Source organism: Aythya fuligula, chromosome 27 (genome assembly GCF_009819795.1).
Source record: "Aythya fuligula isolate bAytFul2 chromosome 27, bAytFul2.pri, whole genome shotgun sequence".
In the NCBI taxonomy this organism is placed as follows: domain Eukaryota; kingdom Metazoa; phylum Chordata; class Aves; order Anseriformes; family Anatidae; genus Aythya; species Aythya fuligula.
The window spans coordinates 1,033,861-1,055,470 of NC_045585.1; the positions used below are offsets into that span (position 1 = coordinate 1,033,861).

The 21,610-nt window shown below is 57.7% G+C and overlaps 1 protein-coding gene across 1 annotated transcript; it reads right to left on the reverse strand.

Moving 5' to 3' along the window:
- Nucleotides 1–64: 64 nt before the first annotated feature.
- Nucleotides 65–21,106, reverse strand: SNRNP200 (small nuclear ribonucleoprotein U5 subunit 200). Its single transcript, XM_032204114.1, has 45 exons — nt 21,009–21,106; nt 20,138–20,301; nt 18,928–19,099; nt 18,627–18,819; nt 18,350–18,405; nt 17,668–17,766; nt 17,186–17,338; nt 16,612–16,711; nt 16,299–16,435; nt 15,272–15,355; nt 14,868–15,041; nt 14,088–14,225; nt 13,763–13,918; nt 13,230–13,400; nt 12,846–13,039; nt 12,107–12,230; nt 11,552–11,701; nt 11,268–11,378; nt 10,372–10,503; nt 9,807–9,995; nt 9,069–9,266; nt 8,447–8,599; nt 8,239–8,319; nt 7,828–7,911; nt 7,269–7,375; nt 6,919–7,037; nt 6,498–6,652; nt 6,150–6,339; nt 5,779–5,952; nt 5,013–5,173; nt 4,503–4,730; nt 3,983–4,174; nt 3,709–3,887; nt 3,352–3,503; nt 2,964–3,072; nt 2,717–2,825; nt 2,354–2,543; nt 2,037–2,201; nt 1,687–1,808; nt 1,403–1,546; nt 1,144–1,320; nt 869–1,029; nt 701–782; nt 528–620; nt 65–434 (listed from the first exon to the last, which is right to left on the reverse strand). Exons 1-45 carry the CDS (start codon nt 21,051–21,053, stop codon nt 291–293), a joined length of 6,411 nt encoding a protein of 2,136 aa, XP_032060005.1. The 5' UTR covers nt 21,054–21,106; the 3' UTR covers nt 65–290.
- Between the last annotated feature and the right edge of the window lie 504 nt (nt 21,107–21,610).

Below are 21,610 nucleotides of genomic sequence, written 5' to 3' on the forward strand. Positions count from 1 at the left end.
TCCCATTTCCCCCCAACCACTCCTGCTTTCACCCTGCTTCCCCCACACACCCCGCAGCGCAGAGGAAGAGGAAGGGCTCCACATTTATTCCAGCTGCTGCAGCCGCACTGTGCTCCTGCACGCAGCTCCGCTCTAAAAAACACTGTACAAAGCATCATCATAAAAAAAAAAAACAAACACAAAACAAACACATGGCTCCACGCCTACGGAGGGGACACAACACCACCACGGCTCGGGTTTGGTCGCTGTCCTACCCGCAGATCCTCCCCGAGGAGCGGCGCAGCCCCGCGCTAGTCGGAGTCGCTGTCGCTCTCCGCTTCTTTCACGTCCACACTGAACTTGTACTCCTGGTCGCAGCCCATGTAGGCGTCGCTCATGAAGTACAGCGTGTAGTTGTGCGTCCCCGTGGCCGGGGCCACGAAATCCAGCTTCACCTAGGCAGCGAGGAAGAGCTCGTGTTGGGGCTGCGGGGGGCAAACGGCGGCCGCGGGGGTGGCCGGGGTGACGCAGCGCCCAGCCCCGCTCACCTTGGCTTTCTGCTGCAGCGTCAGGCGCTTGATGGAGATGAGGCTGTTGGACTTGGAGTCGCCGATCACCACCCACCAGCCCTCCTCGCGTTTCTGCGGGGGAAGAGAAGGGTTAAGGGGTGCCAGGGGGATGATCCCCAGCCTGGCTTACCGCCTGCAGGTCCGGCACGCACCTGGGGGAAGAGGGGAGCGATGACGGGGCCAGTGACCTCCTCCTCACGCTCCAGCTGCACCAGCACCACCACGGGCCCCCCGCTGCGTGGAGAGAAGCGAGGAACACGGTGAGGGCGTCCCCTGGGCTGACGCAGCACCGAGCGGCCGCGCCACCCTCCCCGCCTCACCTTCGGATGCTTTCCTTCTCCACCACCTCGTAGGACAGCTCGATGTTGGGGTAGCGGTTGCAGAAGCGGGCGACGTCGGCGATCTGGGCGTCGGAGAGCTGCAGCAGCGCGTTGCGGTCCTCGTCCTCCATCTCCATGATGTCGAAGACGCTCTCGACCCCCTGCATCAAAGCAGCTTTCAGCCCCGCGGCCACCCCACGATCCTCACGCTCCCGTCAGACCGTTCCCAATTCCCAGCACGGCGCCTTCCCCAGAGATGGGTAGAGGTTTTTTACCTTATCCGTGCAGCGCTTGATGTGCTCCGAGGTGAAGTGAGGCAGCTGCTTGAGGTAGGAGTCCTTGGACCACATGGCCTGGGTCACCATTTGCGCCAGCTCCATGGCGGCCAGCGCGGGGCTGAGCCAGCCGTTGCTGGACAGCACGTCCACGCACGCCTGGATCAGCCGGATCGCCTGGGGGCGAGGATGAGGACGGGTGAGAAGGCAGCACCGAGCCACACGCAGCGCGGGCGGGATCCCAGCCACCTCCCTGTACCTTGCTGAGGATCTCCTCGGTGTCCGACTGCAGCTCGGCGCTCAGCTGCATGCGCGACAAGTGGGCCTGCAGCAGGAGGTTGGTCTTGACGTGGGGGTCATTGAATTTGGGGTTGGTCAGCTTGTGGGGAACCTTCTGGGCCAGCTACGGAGGGAAATGACAAACCTTTAGCCCTACAGAGCAGACAATGCAGGCAGCCCTCCTCGCTGTGACCCCGCGGGACACGTCTGTCCCCTGCAGATCTGCCACCGCTGGCAGCTCGGCGCGGAGGCGCTGCCGCTCACCTGCCGCAGCAGGTTGTCCTCGTGGTGCCTGATGGGGATGTTCTCGTACTCAGCAGCGTTGGAGATGATTTCAATCAGCCCTCGCACCTTGGTTTTGGCATTGAGGGACATGCTGAAGAGCTCTGGGCAAGACAGAAAAAAACAAGGTCAGGGAAAAGCAGGCGGCGTTCACCACCACGATACAAGAGAAGCCTTCAGGCAGACAACACCCAGCCTCGTGCTAAAGGAGGGAGTTTTATGCAACCACCCACGTGTGCAGAGCTTTCTCTACCCACAGAGCAGGAAGAGGACAGAGAGCTGGAGCACCAGCAAGTGCTCGTGTATGCCGCCCACCCTGGCAGAGCCCGTACCGATGGTGGTGTAGTTGATGTAGTAATAGGCTGCGATCATCCCCAGGTTCAGCGGGGCCACGTCCATCTCGTCCTCGATGCTGATGCACTTGGACTGCTCCAGGTCACTGAGGGTCTGCTCCACCAGCTCGGAGAGGTGATCAGAGAGGTGCCTGTGGGACACGCCTGCAGGTACAGCAGCATCGCAGTGAGGCTCAGGAATTCCCCAGGACGGACAAAAGCTGCTCTTGTGGAAGCAGAGCCCCCGAGCAGAGGGTCCCCGGTATCCTCCCTCACCTCCCCCACCCCGTATCCCCGGGGCAGAGCCCTCTGCTCACCCTGCAGGTTGTAGTAGTTGGGGTTCTGGGTCATCCTGCGGTACAGGAAGGTCCAGGTGAGGTAATCCACCGCGTCCTGCTTGTTTTCTATGGTCTTGGTGACAATCTCGGCGTTGAAGTGGTCGTGCATGCAGTGGTCCAAGTGCGACTCCACGGGCAGGGGCTCGTAGAGGAATTTCTTGAAGAAATCCTAAAGCAGGGCAGAGGTAGAGGGGAGGGGATAAATAAACCCAGCACCTCCAGGATCCCAGAGCACCTCCCAGGCTGCAGGGCTCTCAGCGAGGGCTGCATCGGCCTGCCCGAACATCCCAGACAGGAGATGGACATTTGCAGGCCAGAAGCTGCGCCTGGCCCCTCACCCACCTTCTTGGACCCCTGGCACATGATGACACAACGGCCCTCGTCGTCCTGCAGCGGGCGGTTAGCGTGGCCCACCATCTGCAGCACGTCATAGATGGGGTAATCCACGTACCTGGGGCACACAGAGGGTCGCTTTCATGAAGCGTGGCTGCTCCAAAGAAAGCTACCGGGGCCTCGGACCCCGCAAGGACAGGGAGAAAGCCCTAAGGGATCAGGGCCCCATTCCCTCGTGCCCGCCCTCCACACTCACGCGTGGATCTTGCCGTTGTAGTACTGCGTGTCCATGATGATCACCAGGTGCGCGGCGATGTTCATGCCCCAGCAGAGGCTGCGGGAGGCAACCATCACCTGCACTGCGCCTGCAAGGCACGGGGAGAGCAGTCAGCCCACCTCACAGCCCCTGCTGGGGTCACAGACATCTCACAGAGAAAGACGTGGAGGTCCTGCACTTGCACCCACGGCTCTCAGCATACAGGAGAGCCCAGAAGGGAAGGTGGAGTTTAAGATCACAGCCTTTTGGGACCAGGGAGGCAGAGAGACCCGGGCAGGCTGTTATCTCCAGCCCAAAGACTGCAGGCACTTTGGGGGAAAAGGGTTTAGGGGAAGAACAGCCGGTGCGTCCCCTTCCACCCCCTCACCAGAGCTGAAGAGCTGCTCCACCACGCGCCGCTCCATGGCCGTCAGCCCCTCGTGCAGGTAGCCCACCCCGTTGACGAGGGTCTCCTTCAGGGTGTTGTCATTCAGCTTGTCCAGGTACGGCACCAGATCCTTCTCTGCGCAGTGCAGGAACCTGACGGAGGCAGGGAGCAAAGAGACTGCTGGGCACAGCGAGCCTGGCCCTGTCCCCCCTGGGCACAGCAGGTGACATCTGATGACACCAACCGATGGGAAAACCCTCCCCCAGCCCGCTGAAAATGCCAAAATCCTGCCCCTGCCTCAGTCAGAGGAGGGACAACGGCCCTGCACCGAATCCCCCGTGGCCACGGCACCGCTACCTTTGCCTCTGGACGTCCGAGGCGCACGTGGTGAGGATGTTGATGGCCGTGAGCCGCGTCTGCTTGCGGGACGGGACAAAGACGATGACCGGCTTCTTGGGAGAGTGCTTCATGATGGCGTGGTAAACCGGCTTGGCCATGGAGAGCAGGCGAGTCTGCGTGTGGCTGATGTTGAAGCCCTGCAGGGGAGAGGAGCAGGCAGCGATGCCATCCGGAGAGCAGGCAGAAGGGAAGGGGAAACGGGAAAAAGGCGACGGGGTCGTCAAAGCCCTACCTGGATGTGCAGCTCCAGCGGCACGGGGCGGACGTTGGGGTGGAAGTTGAAGGTGGAGGTGGCACTGCAGCCCAGCCAGTGCGCCACGTCCTTGGCGTTGGACAGGGACGAGCTGAGGGCCACGATGCGGATGGGCCGCTCGATCTGCGAGGAGATGTAGCGCATCCGGGAGCAGATGACCTCCAGCACGGGCTGCGGGAGGGATGGGACAGGTTGCAGCAGCAGCAGGAGGGAAGCACCAAGCCCCCCTCCTTGGGCACTTCAGCCCAAGCCCCCTCATGCAGCCACAGCCATGGAGACCCCAGAGGACACCACTCCTCAGCTCCTCAGCTTCCCAAGGGACCTGGGGCTCCTGTCCCAGCCCACCCCACAGCTTGGGGAAAGATCCCAGCAGGAAAAGCTGACCTCAGGCCAGAGGTGAGCAGCCAGCCACCCCCCTGCAACTCCGCATCATCTCCAAGACCCACACGACGACGAGGGGCACCCCAACGACCCGCACCCTCCTCCCCAGCAGCCATACCCCGTTCTCGCCCCCGATGAGGTGCACTTCGTCCACGATGAAGAGGTTGACGTTCTGGACGTTCTTACGCTGCTTCCAGCGCCGGGACAGGATGTCCCACTTCTCGGGAGTGCTGATGATGATGTTCCCTTTGCCCAGCAGCTTCAGGTCGGTGCTGGTCTCCCCCGTCAGCAAGACCACCTTCTTATTGAGGCGCTCCTGGAACTTTTCGTACCAGTCCATGAAGACCTGCCAAAACGCAGGGGATGCTGCTGTCAGGCTCACATTAGAGGAAATTGTACCGAGTCCTTGGGGACAGAGATGTGCAGCTGCCAACGTCAGCACGTCAGCAGTGGGGTGGTGTTTCTTTGCTCCCTCACAGACAGGAGGAGACCACAGCTCAGCAGAAGCCTCAGGAACCATCCTGAGGGACGTGGCAGCTCAGAAGGGATGGGGAAAGTGGAATGGGACAAGAGGAAATAAACCTAAACTGGAGCAAGGTTCCGGTTCTCCTCAGGACGCGGGGCCTACCTGCTCTGCCAGGGCTTCCATGGGGGTGATGTACACGCAGCGTCCCTCCGAGTTCTGGAGCAACATCCTCAGGATGGCAAATTCGGCACAAATGGTCTTCCCGCTTCCCGTGGGGGCGCCCACAAACACGTTGTCGTCGCTGTTATAAACGGTGTTAAACACTGGGGGCAGACGGACAAGACAGAAGAGAGCAGCTTAACGTCATCTCCAAGGTTTTCTACCAGAGCCCTGGGAACGGGCAAGGACAACACAGCCCGGCCCCAGCCCGCACACGGAGGAGCTGTTTTAGGAGTTTCAGCCCAGGATCCACTGAACAGAGCACTCCGTGACACTACCTCCTCAGCGTGAACTCCCTATTTCCCTATTCTGGCTATGCCCAGGAAGATGAACACGGGCACAGCAGCTTTGCTTCACTCCCAACCCCATCCCTACAAGCAGCACAGAGGGAAAAGTCTGGAGCCAGCTGGCTCTGCAAGGCTGAGCAGTGTCAGCACGGACACAGCTCCCAGGAGCAAACCTGCTGCCAGGCAGCCCCAGACAGGCTGCTTGATGTTCTTGAGGAATTTATCAAAGCTTCTTTGCCCCATGGAGAAAAATTTCAAGCTGTCAAGCCTCTAAGGCTAGGGGAGGCAGAAGGGATACTTTTTTTTTGCTGAGGAGTTCCTCACGTTACATGACGACACCTCACAAAAGCAAGGGCATGGCACTGTGAATGCCAAAACAGCCAGACCCCCGTCTGGAAGAGGTGAGCAGAGCTGGTACCCACCTTGAGTCTGGATAGGGTTGAAGAAAGGGAACTTGTCCTGGTAGAGGCTCTCGAAGGCGCTGTTTCGCAGGGCGGACACGGGCAGGGGCTGCAGATCCAGCAGCTCAGTCGGAGGAGGGTATTTTTCAGGGAGGATCAGGTGGCGGAAGGAAACGGGCAGCTGGGTCTCGCAAGCTGTCAGACACACGCAGCATTTTTACCTCAGAGAGCGCTCCAGAGCTTTCATCTCTGAGCTGCCCCTCTCAAGGGGATCCCCAGCCCTCCTGTTGCTTGGATGGCAGAAATCTTTCCCCCACACAGCTCCAAAGGAGGTCCCGAAGCACCCTCAGACCCCAGGGAGAAGCAGGGGGGGCTGGCGGGGTGAGACTTACAGAGCCAGCGGTCGGAGACCACGCGGATGAAGTACTGCGGGGGCAAGGGCTCGAACACGGGCACAAAGAAGGTGACGAGGTGCTCGTCCTGCGCGTACTTGGCTTTCAGCAGGAAGTACTCGTGGTGCAGGATCACCTCGCTGTCCACGTCCTCCACCAGGATCCAGAAAGCTTCAGATGAGCCATGCACCTGAGCAAGAGCAGCCGTTACCTTCCTGCCAGGGTCCAGATCTCCCTTCTGGACCTCCAGGAACTGCTCAGCAGCTCTCCCGGAGCGTGGTAATTAGCCTGGTGGTACTTAGCTGCCCCCCCTTAATGACAGTGGCTCTTCTCCTGCGCACAGCTCACCTTCTCATCCCACTGGAAGTCAGGGGCGATAGTGAGCTCCACCTTCAGGGTGGAGCGGGTAATGGGCTGCAGGTGGACAGAGAGCTCCAGCTTTGGGAACAGATGGACGTATTTGTGGATTGTCTTGCCCATCTTGGGCATCCGGATCAGCTCCCCTGCAAAAGAAAGGCACTGCTGTCAGGACAGACAGACAACAGCAGCTCCCAGACCGAGCTGTGTTCACAGCATCTGCAAGCCAAGCACAGCCGGAAGGGTGCAGGTGCTGGGGCAAAGCTTCAGCTTTCTGCAGGGTGTACCCAGACCCCGTGGTTTTGCCTCTTCAGATGGGACCAAACACCCCAACCCCTGCGCCAAAACCTGGCAGAGGGGAACAAAAGAGGCAGCCACCTCTCCCTGCTGCATTTGCCCCGCGCCTCAGTACCGATTTCGTTGTGGTTCAGGTCGTAGAGCCGCTCAAACGGGAAGTTCTTCTTCTCGATTTTCTTCACCACTTCTTCAGGCAGCTTCTTGAACTGGCGCAAAGGACACATGGACTGCCACCTGCGAGGACACCGCAGGGTGAGACGGGCAAAGAAACAGGGTGAGGTGAGCAAAGAAGCAGACACAGCAGCCTTCAGAGCACCAGGTTCCTCCTGCTGTCAGGAACCAGCCCGCAGCCAGACACACGTGGTGGGTGGCAGCTTCACACCCTGGCCATGCTGGAGAACCTCATCGTGTGCCAGAGGCACCCAACCTGCAATCAGAAATGACCTCGGAGGTGTTCTGACTTACATGCGCTTGTCAATCATCTTGCAGAGGTTGAGGGTCTTGTCGGTGAGCTGCGCCCAGCCTCGGTTCAGGACTATCTCGAAGATGGCACGCATCAGCCGCCCAGCAGACTGCGGGAACAGAGAGCAGCTCTCAGCGCGTGGCTGGGATCATCCCAGTGCCATTTCCTCCTTTCTACACATTTTCCTGCCCAGCCACACGATGGTTTGAGCTCAGGTCCTTCATCCCAAACGCCCACAGGAGGAGCAATTACTCGACTCCCAGCCCTGGCAACCTGGCACTTGTGGAAGAAGAACAAGGCTACGTGCAGTCCTCCAGCGCGGAATTATCTCAGGATTTTGATTACAAATTGAAGATGCCAACGAAGATCTGATTCCCACACTGACAGGAGTTAGACCTCCTTTCCGCTGACAGCTCTAGTTACTTTCAAAGCCATTCACGAACACAAACTAAATCCCTGGGGTGCAAATTGTTGCCCCTCTTAGCAGGAAGACTGCGATGTGGCTGGACTGCAAACACCCAGGAGGAGATGGAGAGGCCCCAGCCACGTTCCCTCACTCACCTGGGTAACGTACACCATGTCTGCCATGAGAGCAAAGCCTTCCAGCTTCAGCTGCGAGATGAAGGCCTGGAGGAGCACGTTGATCTGGGGAAGGAGATCAGAGAGGGTCTCAGTGCCAGCTGGGTCTCCCCTGCGCCAGCACTGGTTCCAGAAGGTTCTGACACACGGCAGGACAGGAGTGGTCAGTGGGGCTGAGTGCCCTTTGCTGCAGGACAGCGAGCCCACCCAGAGCAGCGTCTGCAGCTCGTTGGGCATCTCTGACGTGTGATCCGGGACACCCCACAGTGGGAAGAGAACAGAAAGCTCCCCGTGAGCAGACCATGGTGGCATTTGGCACAGCAGCTCTCACAAGGATCACCCGTCCCTCAAAAGACAGGCAGAGAAGTCCCCTCCTGGGCAGGCAGGGCTCACCTTGGCGCTGGGCTCCTCGATGCTCTCCTTCACTGGGATTGGAACTCGCTCCAGCAGCTTCTGGAGCTCCAGTTTCTCCTCCTGCAGAAAGCCAAGAGAGGAGAGATGAGAACAGCCCCGCACAGGACAAGCTCTGCATCATCCCCGGCAGCACAACGACCAACAGCCTCAGGGCTGTATCACTTGGGATGGGTTTGTGGCTCCGTACCTCCCTCACGGTGATGTTCCTGAACTCTGAGGACAGCGAGAAGACCCGAAACAGTTCGATTTCACTCAGGGTGGGCTTCAGGAGCTGGTTGTAAGTTTGCATCGTCTCGTTGGTGATGTAGTAGTGGCTGGCAATGCGGCCCAGCTCTGTCACCTACAGCAAGGACAAGCCAGTGAAGAAGCAGAAAGACACCCGACTGCTCACGGCGCAAACAGCAGATACTGAACAGCAGGGGAGACATTGCCAGGCAAGCCAAGTATGAACTCTCGGGCTACAAATCCCCCAGGAAAGCTGCTTTTCCTGGTACACAACTGCACATCTCACACCCTCCCCTTCTCATCTCATTCCCTCTGAGGCAATGAGAACACAACAGGAGTGTGAATTTGCTTAGAAGACAGCAGCAAACACACCGTGATGAGACCAGGGTTCACACTGGCTCTCTCTGTGCCAGCAAACAGCTCCCTGGAACCACAGACACACACAAAGGCAGGTCTGAACGAGGCAGCCCTCCCTGGAGTCTGTATTTCACCAGCGAGATGCCTCTTGCATCCTTTCTCTCAGCCAGAGGACGCTCCTGAACAGCTCTGCCTGTCCACAGCTCCTTTCCCAGGTCCCGTCTCACCTGGAAGTTCCCCGTCTTCTTGTCGTACTTCACCAGGTTGTTCTTGTCCAACATGAGGGCTGCGGTGTGGACCAGGTCCAGGCGGCGCTGGTCCAGCAGCGGATCTCCCTTCAGGTCATCGTGGGATATCCCATAGAGCGTGGGGGAGCGCAGCATGCGGATGTACAGGTAGGTGTAGCCCAGCCAATTCACTGCATCCTGAGGGAACACCAAGACACCGTCAGAGCCGCCAAAAAACCTTCCCCAGCAGCAAGGATGACGTGCCAGCACCAAGCCCAGTGCTCCCAGCACCGGTGTAGGACGCAGCGGGCTAAGCTCAGCTGAAACTTGCTGGGTCAAGATCAGACAGGAGCTGAGAAGCCCACTGGTCAATACACGACTCCTCTCCATCAGAAGAATCTTAAGGGGTTATAGAACATGAAAACCCACCCTCTACACACAGACTCTTCCCCAGTGTCCTTATCCAGGGGGAAAACTCTGTCTGCTCTGAATGCCAGAAGCAGCTACCCATTTCCCCGACAGCTTGGCATTTCTCATGGCTGCCCTTCCAGATCCCTTAAAAATCTCCATTACATTTGCTCCCTATGCACTAAAGAAATACGCTGCAAGTTCCTTTACTCCCCTGCAGCGACGCTGCTTTTCCCCAGCACGGACCATCCTTTGCCTACCACAATTCCATCCGGCTCTCTGGGAGCAACGAGGGCTGCGTGTACCCAGAGGGCAAAGATTTGTGCTCACCTTTGCGTTCTGCACATTCCCGAGCACAGTCTCTGCATTCAGCATGTCTGGGAGCTTCGACACCATCTGACTTTCAATGGGGAGCTGCTGGTTGAGCAGGGACAGGTAATACTGCAGCTCACCGTGGGATGTGATGAGGATCCCCTCACCTTTGGTATCGTACTGAGGCCTCCCAGCACGCCCCAGCATCTGAGAAATGAGAAAGCGAGGTCAGCAAAAGATAAGAGCTTTTAGCTTGGCAGTTTCTCCTTGCTGCTGTGACCTGGGGCTTTACATCCAGATTGCTCAGCCTGCCGTTACTTCTAGTTGGCAGGAGACACACATAAATATCTCAGATGTGTCTGGGCAAGATAATGGGAGAGGAATCATTTGTCTTCTCTGCTCCCGATCTGTTCCTCCTGTGCCCTCACAGCAGGGCAGCTCCCAGAACAGCTGAGAGTCTGGCAGTACAGAGCAGGGAGCCGCTGCACTGAGAAAGTACAGAAGCAGACCTCAAATGCACCTCAGCAGGAAGGGAAAAATCCAGCCCCGGGGCATGGCAACATCACTGTTAGCAGAACTTCACCTGCAGGATGTCCAGAGCGCCCAGCTCAGTCCAGCGCCCCTTCTCAGGGCTGTACACCTGCGTCCCTTTGATGATGACCGTGTGAGCGGGGAGGTTCACACCCCAGGCCAGCGTTGCTGTGGACACCAGAACCTGTAGGAGCAGCAACAGTGATCAGCAAAACCAGGCAGAGGCCCCTTCCTAGTGTAACGAGCATCCAAAACATTGGCCAGGCACAACAGGGACAAGGGCTGGGAGCTGTGACTGTCTCAGCAGTTCAGCAGAGGAAGGTCAGACACAGCAGGGCTTGGGATCTTCAACCAAATTTGCCAGCTGACTGCACGGCTCGGGGAAATGACCCTGGGAAAACCCTTTGCCTACCAGTTATAACGCAGACACTGAAAAGATCACTGTGCAGGAGTGCCCCAGCGCATTGCTATTTCCCACCAGAACCTCCTGTTTTGCTGAACAAGTTTTCCCAGCTAAGAAGCAGAAGCATTTAGATTTACTTTCCTCAGAGTTCACCCGATTTGTGAAGTTCTTTGGGTGACAAGCCTCGCCCCATGCTGAACTCCTGCTTTTTTGAAGCAGCTGGTTTCCTACTGAGCTGTTACATCCTTGTAAGAATCAAATAAAACTCAGTGCCTGGTCTCCAGGATGAAACTTGTAGAGGAGACAGCCTGCTCTGGGACAGACCTCTAACTTTAATCACTCATCTAGGTACTAGAGGAGATTTTGCCCTCTCCACTCCTGTCTACGTGCTTTTAATTTCTGTCCTGTCAAGGCTCTCTTCAACAGGCATTGATTTTGCACAAAGGGCTAGTGGAAAACATGCTTTGAGTATTTCTTGTGAAGGACCTTCCCCGAACAACCATGCCTGGAGGAAGCAGCAGCTCCTCCTGGGAAGCGGGGCTCACCTGGATGTGCTTGTCAGCAAACAGATCCTCCACCAACGTCCGGTCCACTCGCGTCATCCCAGCGTGGTGGATGGCAAAGCCGTAAGGCAGAAGGTCCTTCAGCTCCAGGTTCTGCAGCAAAAACACAACCAGCGTGAGGGTTTCTGAGCCAAGCAACACCGGGGAGAACAGCAGCGACAGAAGGCAGCGTGTGGCCTAGAGGGCTGCAGATCTGTGACTGGAAGCACCTTTGGACCCGCACTTCTGCTCTGGCCGTGTCAGAGCAGCCCTGACCACGCAATCACCTTGCACTGCTCAGCTTCTGTCCTCAGGACCTCGGTGGAGGCCGAGCCCTCCCGCAGGAAGAGGCCCAGGGTATCTTTCTCCAGACACATGTCCCTGATGGCCCGGGCAGTCTTTCCAGTCTCCTTCCTGGAGTGAACGAACACCAGCACCTGTCAACCAAGCACACGGCACCACTGCTGAGAGACAAATCACTGCGGCAGCTGGCAAGAATTCCTGACCCAAGCTGCTCTTCATGCTCACGATGGGAAGTTTAACAGATTTAGAATTAGCCCAGCTGCCCGGTGAGCCACGCTACTGCAGCTAGCACACAGCCAACAGAGCTCCTGATCTAACTGGGCAGCACCGCAAAAACTCCCCCAAAGAGAAGTGGACAGGTCATCCGCTGATCAGACAGCTGGCACGGAGAAGAGAAGTTTGTGTTCCTTCCCCTCCCAGCTGCCATCAACCACTCAAACCTACCCTCTTCGCCTCAGCAGCACTGCTGCAGCTACAGCAACTTCAAGTCTCACCACCATGGTTAAGTGTGTCAGGAACGACAAAATAAAATATCAAACCTGGTTCTTTCCAGCATGCTCCATAATCTTTTCGTAAACAATCTCGTTCATTATCTGGAAGCGCTTGATGGCTTTCTTCTCCGTGATACCCACGTAGGTCTGCTCCAGGGGCACCGGGCGGAAGCTGTCAGAAGAAAACCCAAGGCCATAAACGAGCAGAAGGGAGAAGCGCTGACACAAAGGTCTGGTCAAGAGGCATTTCTTCGGCCACACCACTTCCCCTGCACAGATCCTGTATTTTGCATTACTGAGGTCAACACACTTCCTCGTGCCTCAGCTCACTCTAAGATTTGATGGCTCTGGTTCTGCCCTGTTTAACGCCGCAGGAAGGGACAGCAACACTTGTTCTTATTTCATGGAATCCACTTGCTATGCGCACACTCAGGGAGCAAAAACAGTGTTTCAGAACTCCCACAATATTAATCCAGGCTTCCTCCAAACAGCTTCTGCAGCACACAGTGGCAGTTTATCTGCCTCCTCTAACGCGTATTCTGGCAAGTACAACACAGAAACCCTGACACGCATCCTGAGGCTGTATTTAACTGCTCTAGTCCTGAATGTGCGATTTCTGGCGTGTGTAAGAGCAAACAAAGACAAGGCTAAGCCAGGCGAAAGGCCCGGTGAGAGCCTGGCATCATCTGGCAGACACACACAGCTGCCTCCACAGGAGGCCGGCCTTCCCCACCTCTCCACAGCTACCCACAGTCAGAGCAAATCCTCTCCCAGCCTTTTGCAGTACCTGTTATCAAAATAGAACAAGCCTTTGGCAGGGTCCACTCTGAGGAACGTCGCCACGTCCTCGTAGTTGGGGAGGGTGGCGCTCAAGCCGACGAGCCTCACGTCCTCCTGCGTCATCTCGATGTTGCGGATGGCTCTGGCTACCAGCGACTCCAGGACGGGCCCTCGGTCATCGTGCAGCAGGTGGATCTCATCCTAAAGGGGGGAAACCACAAGAGTTCCACCCCTGCTCCAGCCTGGCTCTATTTTTTTCCTTTCCTAGCAGACCTGCTGAAGCAGGCTCACCCCCACAGCCCAAAATCAAGTCCGCAGCCAAGCACCAGAGACATTTTCAGCTGCCAACACGTGCTGAAGAGCCGCGTGCTCGGGGCTTTGCGGTGCTCACCAGGATGACGAGCCGCACCAGCTGGGTGTAGGTGCGCTCCCCTCCCTTGCGCGTGATGATATCCCACTTCTCTGGGGTGCAGACGATGATCTGGGTGGCGCTGATCTCCTCCTTGCACAGCTGGTGGTCCCCCGTCAGCTCCGCCACGTTGATGCCGTACGTCGCCAGGCGCTAGGAGGAAGCCCGGGGCTGTTAGGCTGGATCAAGGCGCGTTCCCCAGGGTGGTGTTAGAGCAGCACGGCCCCGAGGCACTCGCTGGCAGCTTTATAGGATTCTATAGGATTCTATTTTATAGGATTTTATAGCCCAGGCTGGTATCCTGTACCAACACACCCTGAGAGCCTACTGAAGCCAGACTACACAAACAGAGATTAAGGAACAATCCAACCCATACTCTCCTAGAAAGCTTCTGCCAGACCTTCTATCCTTCTGCCAGACCTTCTATCCTTCTGCAAGCATAACAAAGCCACCGCAACACAGCTCCGTTTGCCCAATCTCCAGTTCAAGCAGGGCGGGCCCAAACCTCTCCTTACCTTCCCAAAGCTGCCCACCATCTCCTGCACCAAGGACCTCATGGGTGCAATGTAGATGATCTTGAAGTCATCCACGTTGATGGTCCCGTCCATGTTGATGTGCTTCCCGATTTCTCGCAGCATGCACATGAGTGCCACGTTCGTCTTCCCAGCGCCCTAGATGGCAAGCAGAACCAGTCCCATCAGATTCACATCCTCTCCTGGATGAATGTATGTCCCAGAGCAGCCACTCTTTTCTGCCCCAAAAGATCATTTTTCCAGAGGCTAACGAAGTATTTCTCTTCCCCCTCCCCATCACAGGGAACCCGGGTGTCAGGATCCTTACCGTGGGAGCACAGAGCAGCAGGTTCTCATCCGACTCCAGCGCCGCACGGTAGAGTTTGCTCTGAATACGGTTCAGAGTTTTAAATCCCTCAAATCCAGCCTGGGCATATTTGGGCAACTTTTCCACGGAAACCAATTGCTGGAAAGGGAAAAAAAAATAAATAAATAAAACTCGATGCCTTTGTTTCAGTTCCTCACAGGCTGCAGGGCACATGTGAGACCTCAGAGACACGCTGGGGAGCAGCGGGGTCATATTGTCTCCAGATGGCAGAAAGAGGTGAAGCCCCGTGCCCTGCGATCACGGAGCAGGTTAGGGAGAGATCAAAGCAGGCACATGAGCCTGCCCGTGCACTCCCAGCAGCACAAGCCACAGCTGGCTGCACCATCAAAAAAGCAAATCCCCGCCGTGTTCTCCTGATGGAACGGATCAGCCCGCATTTCCGCTGCCCAGCACTGATCAAAAGAGTTAATTTCTCACATGGTGTGCAATGCATCAGCCAGACCTCTGGCCCAGCTGCCTCACACAGCACAACGGTGAAACGCGAGCAACAGCAGAGCCGAGGGCTCAGCACAGCAGCCGAGTGGGGCAGGGGTGTCCTGAGACAGAACAGAAATCAGGAACCCTCCCCGGCCACATGAAATCCCTTAGCTTAAAGCAGCGATCCTTCAAGAAATTTGGAAAGGGGTCACACCATACGAAGGCCGGCTGAGTTCCAGGAAGTATCGGCGATACTGAGAGCAACTCAGCGCCAAATAAGTGGCAACAAAGCAGGTCACCGACCTCTTCAGAGCCAAAAGGCTTCGGCTTCAGGGCCGGCACGTGCACCTCCTCGTAGCCCTTGCGCTGCCTGCGGAAGGAGCCGTCGGGCAGCTGGCACCGCTTGTTGGCCATGAAGTGACTGCCCTGAGCGAACACCAGGTCCTCCAAGTCCAGCACCTGCCGGGGAGCCAGCGCCTACAGACAGCAAAGGGGGAGTGAGACAGGGAAGAGGCGAGGAGCGGAGAGCCCCTTCCTGGTGCTTCTGTCCTGGGACTGCCGGTAAAGAGACTGCATCCAACCGGCAAGCGCCTCTTCAGTGCACGAGGGGCTTGTCCTGGGCATCTTCCCAGCCACGACACTTCAAAAAGACTTTTTGCACTTAGGACAGGGCTAGGAACTTTGGACAGGGCTTTGAAGAGTCTCACCTCTCCTCCCTGGTCGAGGTCCATGGTCTCCAAGTCAGTGTCCATCCGGGACTGACGGACACGCTCCCGCCGGGAGCGCTCCTCCTGCAAGGAGACCAGAACTGAGCACTCCGCAGAGCAGCGCCCACACGAGAGCTGCCCAACCTCCTCCAGACCCAGGGGCTCTCCTGCCACGCACAGCTCCACACCCTGCCAGCCTGCACAGCCCGAGTGCCCCACAGCAGGACTTTTCTCAAGTACAGGCATTCGTGTCACCAGAACCTGTGATTCTGGGCAGTAGTTTTTTGGTCCAGGACCTAAACTTACTTTGCAGGAGAGCACAGAAAGAGAAGCAGGGAGTGAAGGCACACAAACCTGCCCTACTAAAAGCCCAGTGCACAAAACATGCCAACAGCACTCCTCAGAGACACAAAACTGGCCCCTCATGTCGACGTAACTGTTGGTTCTTTTTTTAGCTTGGTTTGTTTTTTTTTGATTGGCTTCTGCTTTTTTTTTTTTTAGTGTAACAACAAAGCAGGAATATGATGTTACTCCAAAATAACAAAACAAGCCCACGCTCAGTCACGGAGCTGCTATTCTCCAAAGGCCAAGCAGAGCAAATCCAGCACTGCAGTAAGCCTGTGGAACGCTGCTCTGAATTGTTTCTTGGCCCGCGGTGTTCAAACACTGGTGATTAGGATTTGAACGGAGGTGAGCAGAGCGGTTCATGGCAGCGAGCCTCGCACTGAGGGGGCTCAGAGGTGAAGCAGAAACGTTACTAGAAAGTTAACACCAGCACAAAGACGCGAAACTTGCACACATCAACGTTTTTCCTGGGAAAAGCAGCCATCTGAGCCACTTAAAATAGCAGACGATAAACACGCTGCCTCTCAGCTGAGTCTCAGTGGTCACCTAAGCAACATTTCCCATGCTTACGAGATCCCAGCTGACTCAGCAGGCTCCTCTCACGCAAACAAAACACGCAGCTGAGTGACACAGCTCAGGCAGCAGCAAGGATCCTACGGTTCCCCTGCTCGCCCAGCCTTACCCGGATGAGATCTTCCTTCTCTGTCTCGTGCAGCTGATACAAGAACTTGGACAGCTCAGGGTCTGCTTCCATCTTCCCCATTATCCTTTCTTTTTCAGCTTCGCTTTGGGCACTGGCCAGCAAAGTGCAGTACAGGACTGAAGAGAGGAAATTAAGAGATGGCAGGCGGTCATAAGGCTAGAACCAGGAGGAACAAGAAGAACCCGAACTTCACAAAGCAACACGGAGGGCAGTGAAAAAGCCCTGGGTGGCACTAGAACCGGGTGTCAAAACAGGAAACCAAGGTGGCAAGGTGATGGGGAACACCACTCACTCATCATCCGATGCTGCCGCAGCACTTTAATGAAGTCGAAGGTGTTAAAGCCCAGGAGCAGAACGAGCTGGTTCTCACATTCCCGGTCATCGCTTGCAGTCTGGCAGAAGACACGAGGCACAAGCAGTTACCTCTGCACCGTGCAGGAGAATCCCTCTTTGCACAAAGTAAAACGAGAACTGAACTCAAGTGGAAGCAAACAACAGCTCCAGGCAAGACGAGGTACCTGACTCAGGCTGCAGATAAAAATCCCACCCTGTCTGATTGCCCCCATCCCCATGAGTCACGACACTCAGCACACGAGCATCAGCCCCAAAATTAGCAGGGCAACAGGCCTGGCTTACGACAATCTCCCAGCAAACACTGTCAGAAAAACCAATCCCCTTGGAAGAACATCTCTCTGCATGTTACGACCTCTAACCTCTGCTCCAGTGCCCATCTTGTTGGCACACGCGGGATAGCAACAGCTGCACTTAATCGTTTAGTTTGAAGAAAGGGAGCGTGCGGTGTCAGGGCAGCTCCCTGCCTCCCTGAAGGGTCCTGGCAGAATCCTGCACGTCGGCAGGCCGCTTACCTTCAAGATCTCCAGCACTTCGTCTGCCTTCTTCTGGGACACGATGGCGTCATCGTAGAAGCGGCTCAGCTGCCGCTGAAGCCAGAAGGCATCGATGTCTCGGGGGTGCAGGTCCTTCTTCTTGGAGCTCATCAGCTCCCCTGATGCCACGAGCTTGGGGAAAAAAAATAAATACATAAAAATAAAAATAAAAACAAAAACGTCATCTTCCTCCAACAACAAAGCGGGCACCTGACCTCTGTGCCGCGGAATGAGCGTTTTGGGGCTCCCTCTACCCACCCAGAGGAACCTGGAACCCGCTGCAGCCGTTTGGCTGCCAGACCCCTCACCCTGCCATGTTACTTCTGGCCTGCACCAGACAGCAGCCCTCATGGCCGCCTTCCACCCGCCGACGAGCTTAACTCCATCCCCAGCCCAAAAGGATCCCTGGCTCCCCTCCAGATGACCCCGAATCACGATCCACGTCCTCCTCGGTGACTCACGTTGGCTGAGAGGGTGCAGCGGACGACAGCTTCATCTCCCTCCATGTCGTCATCAGACGCCTCGTCACGCACTTCGCCATAGATGTCCTCGTCCCCTTCCTGTTGGAAGAGGAGTTCCCGTAAGCAGCTCTCACAAACATCAAAGAGAAGCTTCCCCTCGACAGAAATGAGCGATCTGGCAACTCCTTCCTGATGGGAAACTGAGCTTGTGCTTTTAACGTCAATATAAGGCTGCTGCTCAGGTAGAGGAGGGTGCAGTACACTTATTTTGACTCTTAGAATCCTACAGAGAGGTTTTACTGGTGACTCCAGCAGGCTCACATTTGTCTCTCTCATTCTCTCAGCTTCTTCCAGAAACAATCCCAGCGAGCATTTCTGTGAAATACTTCCAAACAGCGCATTTGAATTCATCCCTTCCTCCTGAGCTGTCAAGTTTCCCCAAGAGATCTAAATACCACCATCTGTTTTCCATCGTACTGACTCATGATAAGCCTTGGATTAGCAAGATAATCAACAAATCCTCCCAAAGCCAGGAAGCGGCATCTAAAATAATCCCTCCTCTCCTTCCTGGCAGAGAGAGCCCGGCCCGAGCCCGTGCCCACTTCCCAACACGCCCGAGGGACACAGACAACAGTCCCCGTGCAGGGGCTCAGCTGCCAGGCTGCGGCTCCTCATCGCTCACCTCCTCGTCAGACTCGAACTGCACGTTCACGCCGTACGTCTCGTCAATGTTGTCATCTGCAGGGAAGAGCGGAGTTAATTAAGCAGAAAATCTGGGGGCCATATGCAAGGCTCGCAGCTCCCCGCACCCCACCTCTGCACGCCCGAGAGATGAAAAGAACGGCATTTGGGGCTTGAAAGCTCTCCAAGCGTTTCCTAGGCTGTGTGAAAACGCGGCCCCTGGAGCAGCGCTGGGCCTGGCAGTCCCCGGGGCCGCAGGACGGCGCGTGTGCCCGTACCCATGTTCTGAATTTCCTTGTCGCCGCCGTAATCGGTGATCTTCTTGCCCAGGTTGACCAGCACGTGGTAGCGCGTGTCGTCCGTCTGCCCCAGCAGCAGGTCGATCTCCTTCCGCCTCTCCTTATCGCGCAACTTCTCGTTCTTCAGCACTGCCAGCACCTCGTCGGCAGCCCCGCAGAGGATGTCGCGTGGCTGCGGAACGAGTCACACCACACATTTGATGTGGGGAGGGGTTCGGTGCCGGTCCCCCTTTCTCCTCGGAGCAGTCCCACCCATTCTGGCCCCGTCCCACGCCCTCACCTGGTCTCCGAGGGCGGCCTGGATGAAGCTCAGCAGCACCTCGTAGGTCTCACGCGTCTCCTTGGTCTTGGGCTTGTAGATGATTCCCACCATCTCGTCAATGCCCTCGGACAGCAGGGTGTAGCCCTTCATCTTGTTGATGTCGTGCCTGTCCTCGTCACGCTTCCTTCTCCTGCAAGGGGGGAGCGCCTGGGTCAGGCCCCGAGTGGGGACTCCTCCAGCCAGCACCGCCACGGGATGAAGTTCATCACCTCCATCCCTATGGGCTCACGAGAAATCCCAAAAGTGGCGATGCCACCTTGGTGCCTGACTGCCACCAGTGAGGACTGGGAGCAGGGGGCTCAAGGCAGCGCTCTGAGCAGCTCTGTCCCCCTGCCCATAAGTCCTGTGGGGGCGGTGCTCTCATTGGGATTTTATTGGGCCCCTCACTGCAAGAAGGGCATCGAGGGCCTGGGATGCGTCCAGAGCAGGGCTACGGAGCTGGGGAATGGCCTGGGACACAAGGCCTGTGAGGAGCGGCTGGGGGAGCTGGGGGGGTCGGGCTGGAGAAGAGGAGGCTCAGGGGAGAGCTCATTGCTCTCTGCAACTGCCTGGAAGGAAGGGGTGGGGGGCTGGGGGGCGGCCTCTGCTCACAGGGAACTGACAGGAGCAGAGGGAACGGCCTCGAGTTGTGCCAGGGGAGGTTCAGGTGGGGAATGAGGAGCCATTGCTGCTCAGAAAGAGCAGGCAGGCACTGGGACGGGTTGCCCAGGGAAGTGGGGGAGTCCCCGTCCCTGGGGGTGTTCAAGGAGGGGTTGGACGTGGTGCCTGGGGACAGGGTCAGTGGTGCCAGTGGTGGTAGGGGGATGATTGGACCAGATGATGTTGGAGGGCTTTTCCAGCCTCGGTGATTCCATGATTCCAAGAAAAAATAAAGGAACAGATTAAGCTTTAATTTCGCACTTCACTTTTATCTTCTTGGAGCAAGCACCTTCAAACAAAGCAAGCGAGCCGCCTGCACACCCCAGGTCAGCGGCTGTTAGCGCGCAGCCCTGCGCTCAGGCTACCGAGGCATTTTCACCACAAAACCCTCAAATTCTCCTACATTTACAGGACTAAAACCAACAAAGGATGGTTTAACTTAACATGTTAAGTGATGATGTTAACATCACTTAACACCATGGAAGCCAGACGAGCTGCGCGGAGCTTCGCCCCCCCTGCCCCCACTCACTTGGCGCGCCGCTCCTCCTGCATCTGGGGCTTGGTGCGCTGCGCCTTGTCCCCCATGCGGGTGCCCTCCAGCTTGCCCACCAGCGACAGCACCTCGCCCGTGGGCTCATCCCGGCGCGTCCGGTCAATGAGTGAGCGGTCGGCTTGGAGGACGAGGTTGGAGTTCTGCGGGACAGAACGGCGCCCGGTCACCGACCCTTTACGCCCTTATTCCCATCCGTTCACCCATTTACCGACCCTTTACACCCTTATTTCCTCCCCATTTACCCATTTACTGACCCTTCATGCCCTCATTCGCCCTCCATTCACCCGTTTGCCGACCCTTTACACCTTTACTCCCATCCCTTTACCCAGTTACCGACACTTCTCACCCTTATTCCCCCCGTTCACCCACTCACCGACCCTTTACACCCTTATTCCCATCCGTTTACCCATTTACCGACCCTTTATGCCCTTAACTCCCCCTCTCACCGACCCTTTACACCTTTATTCCCTTCCCTTCACCCATTTCCCGACCCTTTTCACCCTTATCCCCCCCGTTCACCCGCTCACCGTCCCTTTACGTCGCCGTTCCCGCCCCGCCACCGACCCCTTACACCCTTACTGCCCCCCCCACCCCCCAAACCGTGCCCGTGGCGGCTCCGAGCCCCTCAGCGGGCTCAGCACCGGGTTACCGGCGGCGTAACGGGGGGGGGGAATGGAGAAGGAGCAGGGGGAGCCCCCGGTGCGGCCGGGGCCTGAGGGGGTGGGGGCGGGGAGGGAGCCCCCTGGGCCCGGAGGCCGAGGCCCGGGGAGCGAAAGCGGGGTCCCGGGGGTCTGGGGCCGTGCCCCGGGGGGCGAGGCCCGGTCCCGGTGCCGGTCCCGGCACTCACCGCCTTGTACTCATACTGCAGGCTGCGGGCGGTGACGTCCGCCATGTTGCCGCCGGGCTGGAGGAGGCCGCGCCGCCACCGTGCCCCGGTTCCCGGAGCGGAACTTCCGGGCCGAGCGGAAGCGGCCCGCTGCCGGGCCCCGCCGCGTGCCCACGACCCGGAAGCGCTTCCGCCGCGCGGCGCCTCACGCGCGCTGCGCCTACACCCCCCAGCATGCCCCGCGGCGCGCAGGGGCGGGGACAACCCCCTCCCGTCCTCGCTGATTGGCTGCGACCTCCAGGAGGCGTGCCCTCCCCTCGTGCCCTCATTCTCCTCCCCCAAACACCCGACGCCGATTGGCTGCTCCGCAACGCCCCCCCCGCTCCCCTATTGGCTATCCCGCGCGTCACCGTTGGCCGTTAACCCCCCAACCCGGGCCGGCCGCCTCCCATTGGCTCCCCGCGGCGCGAGCCCCGCCTTTTCCTCGCAGCCCCGCCCCCTCCGCCGCCATCTTGAAGCCGGCGCTGCTGAGGGAGCCCTGCCCGGCCCCGCCATGACACCGCCGGGGCGGCGGGAGGAGGCGATGGCGGCGCCGCCGCCGGGGGAGCTGCGCTGGTACCAGA

Excerpts from the sequence above, each read along its gene's own strand:
- SNRNP200 (XM_032204114.1), bottom strand. The coding sequence starts at position 21,053 with ATGGCGGACGTCACCGCCCGCAGCCTGCAGTATGAGTACAAGGCG. Across the intron at positions 12,231-12,845 it reads TTGTTCTATTTTGATAACAG|CTTCCGCCCGGTGCCCCTGG; the intron begins GTACTGCAAAAG and ends TTCTTCTGACAG. Across the intron at positions 7,376-7,827 it reads ACATGGTGTACGTTACCCAG|TCTGCTGGGCGGCTGATGCG; the intron begins GTGAGTGAGGGA and ends CTGTTCCCGCAG.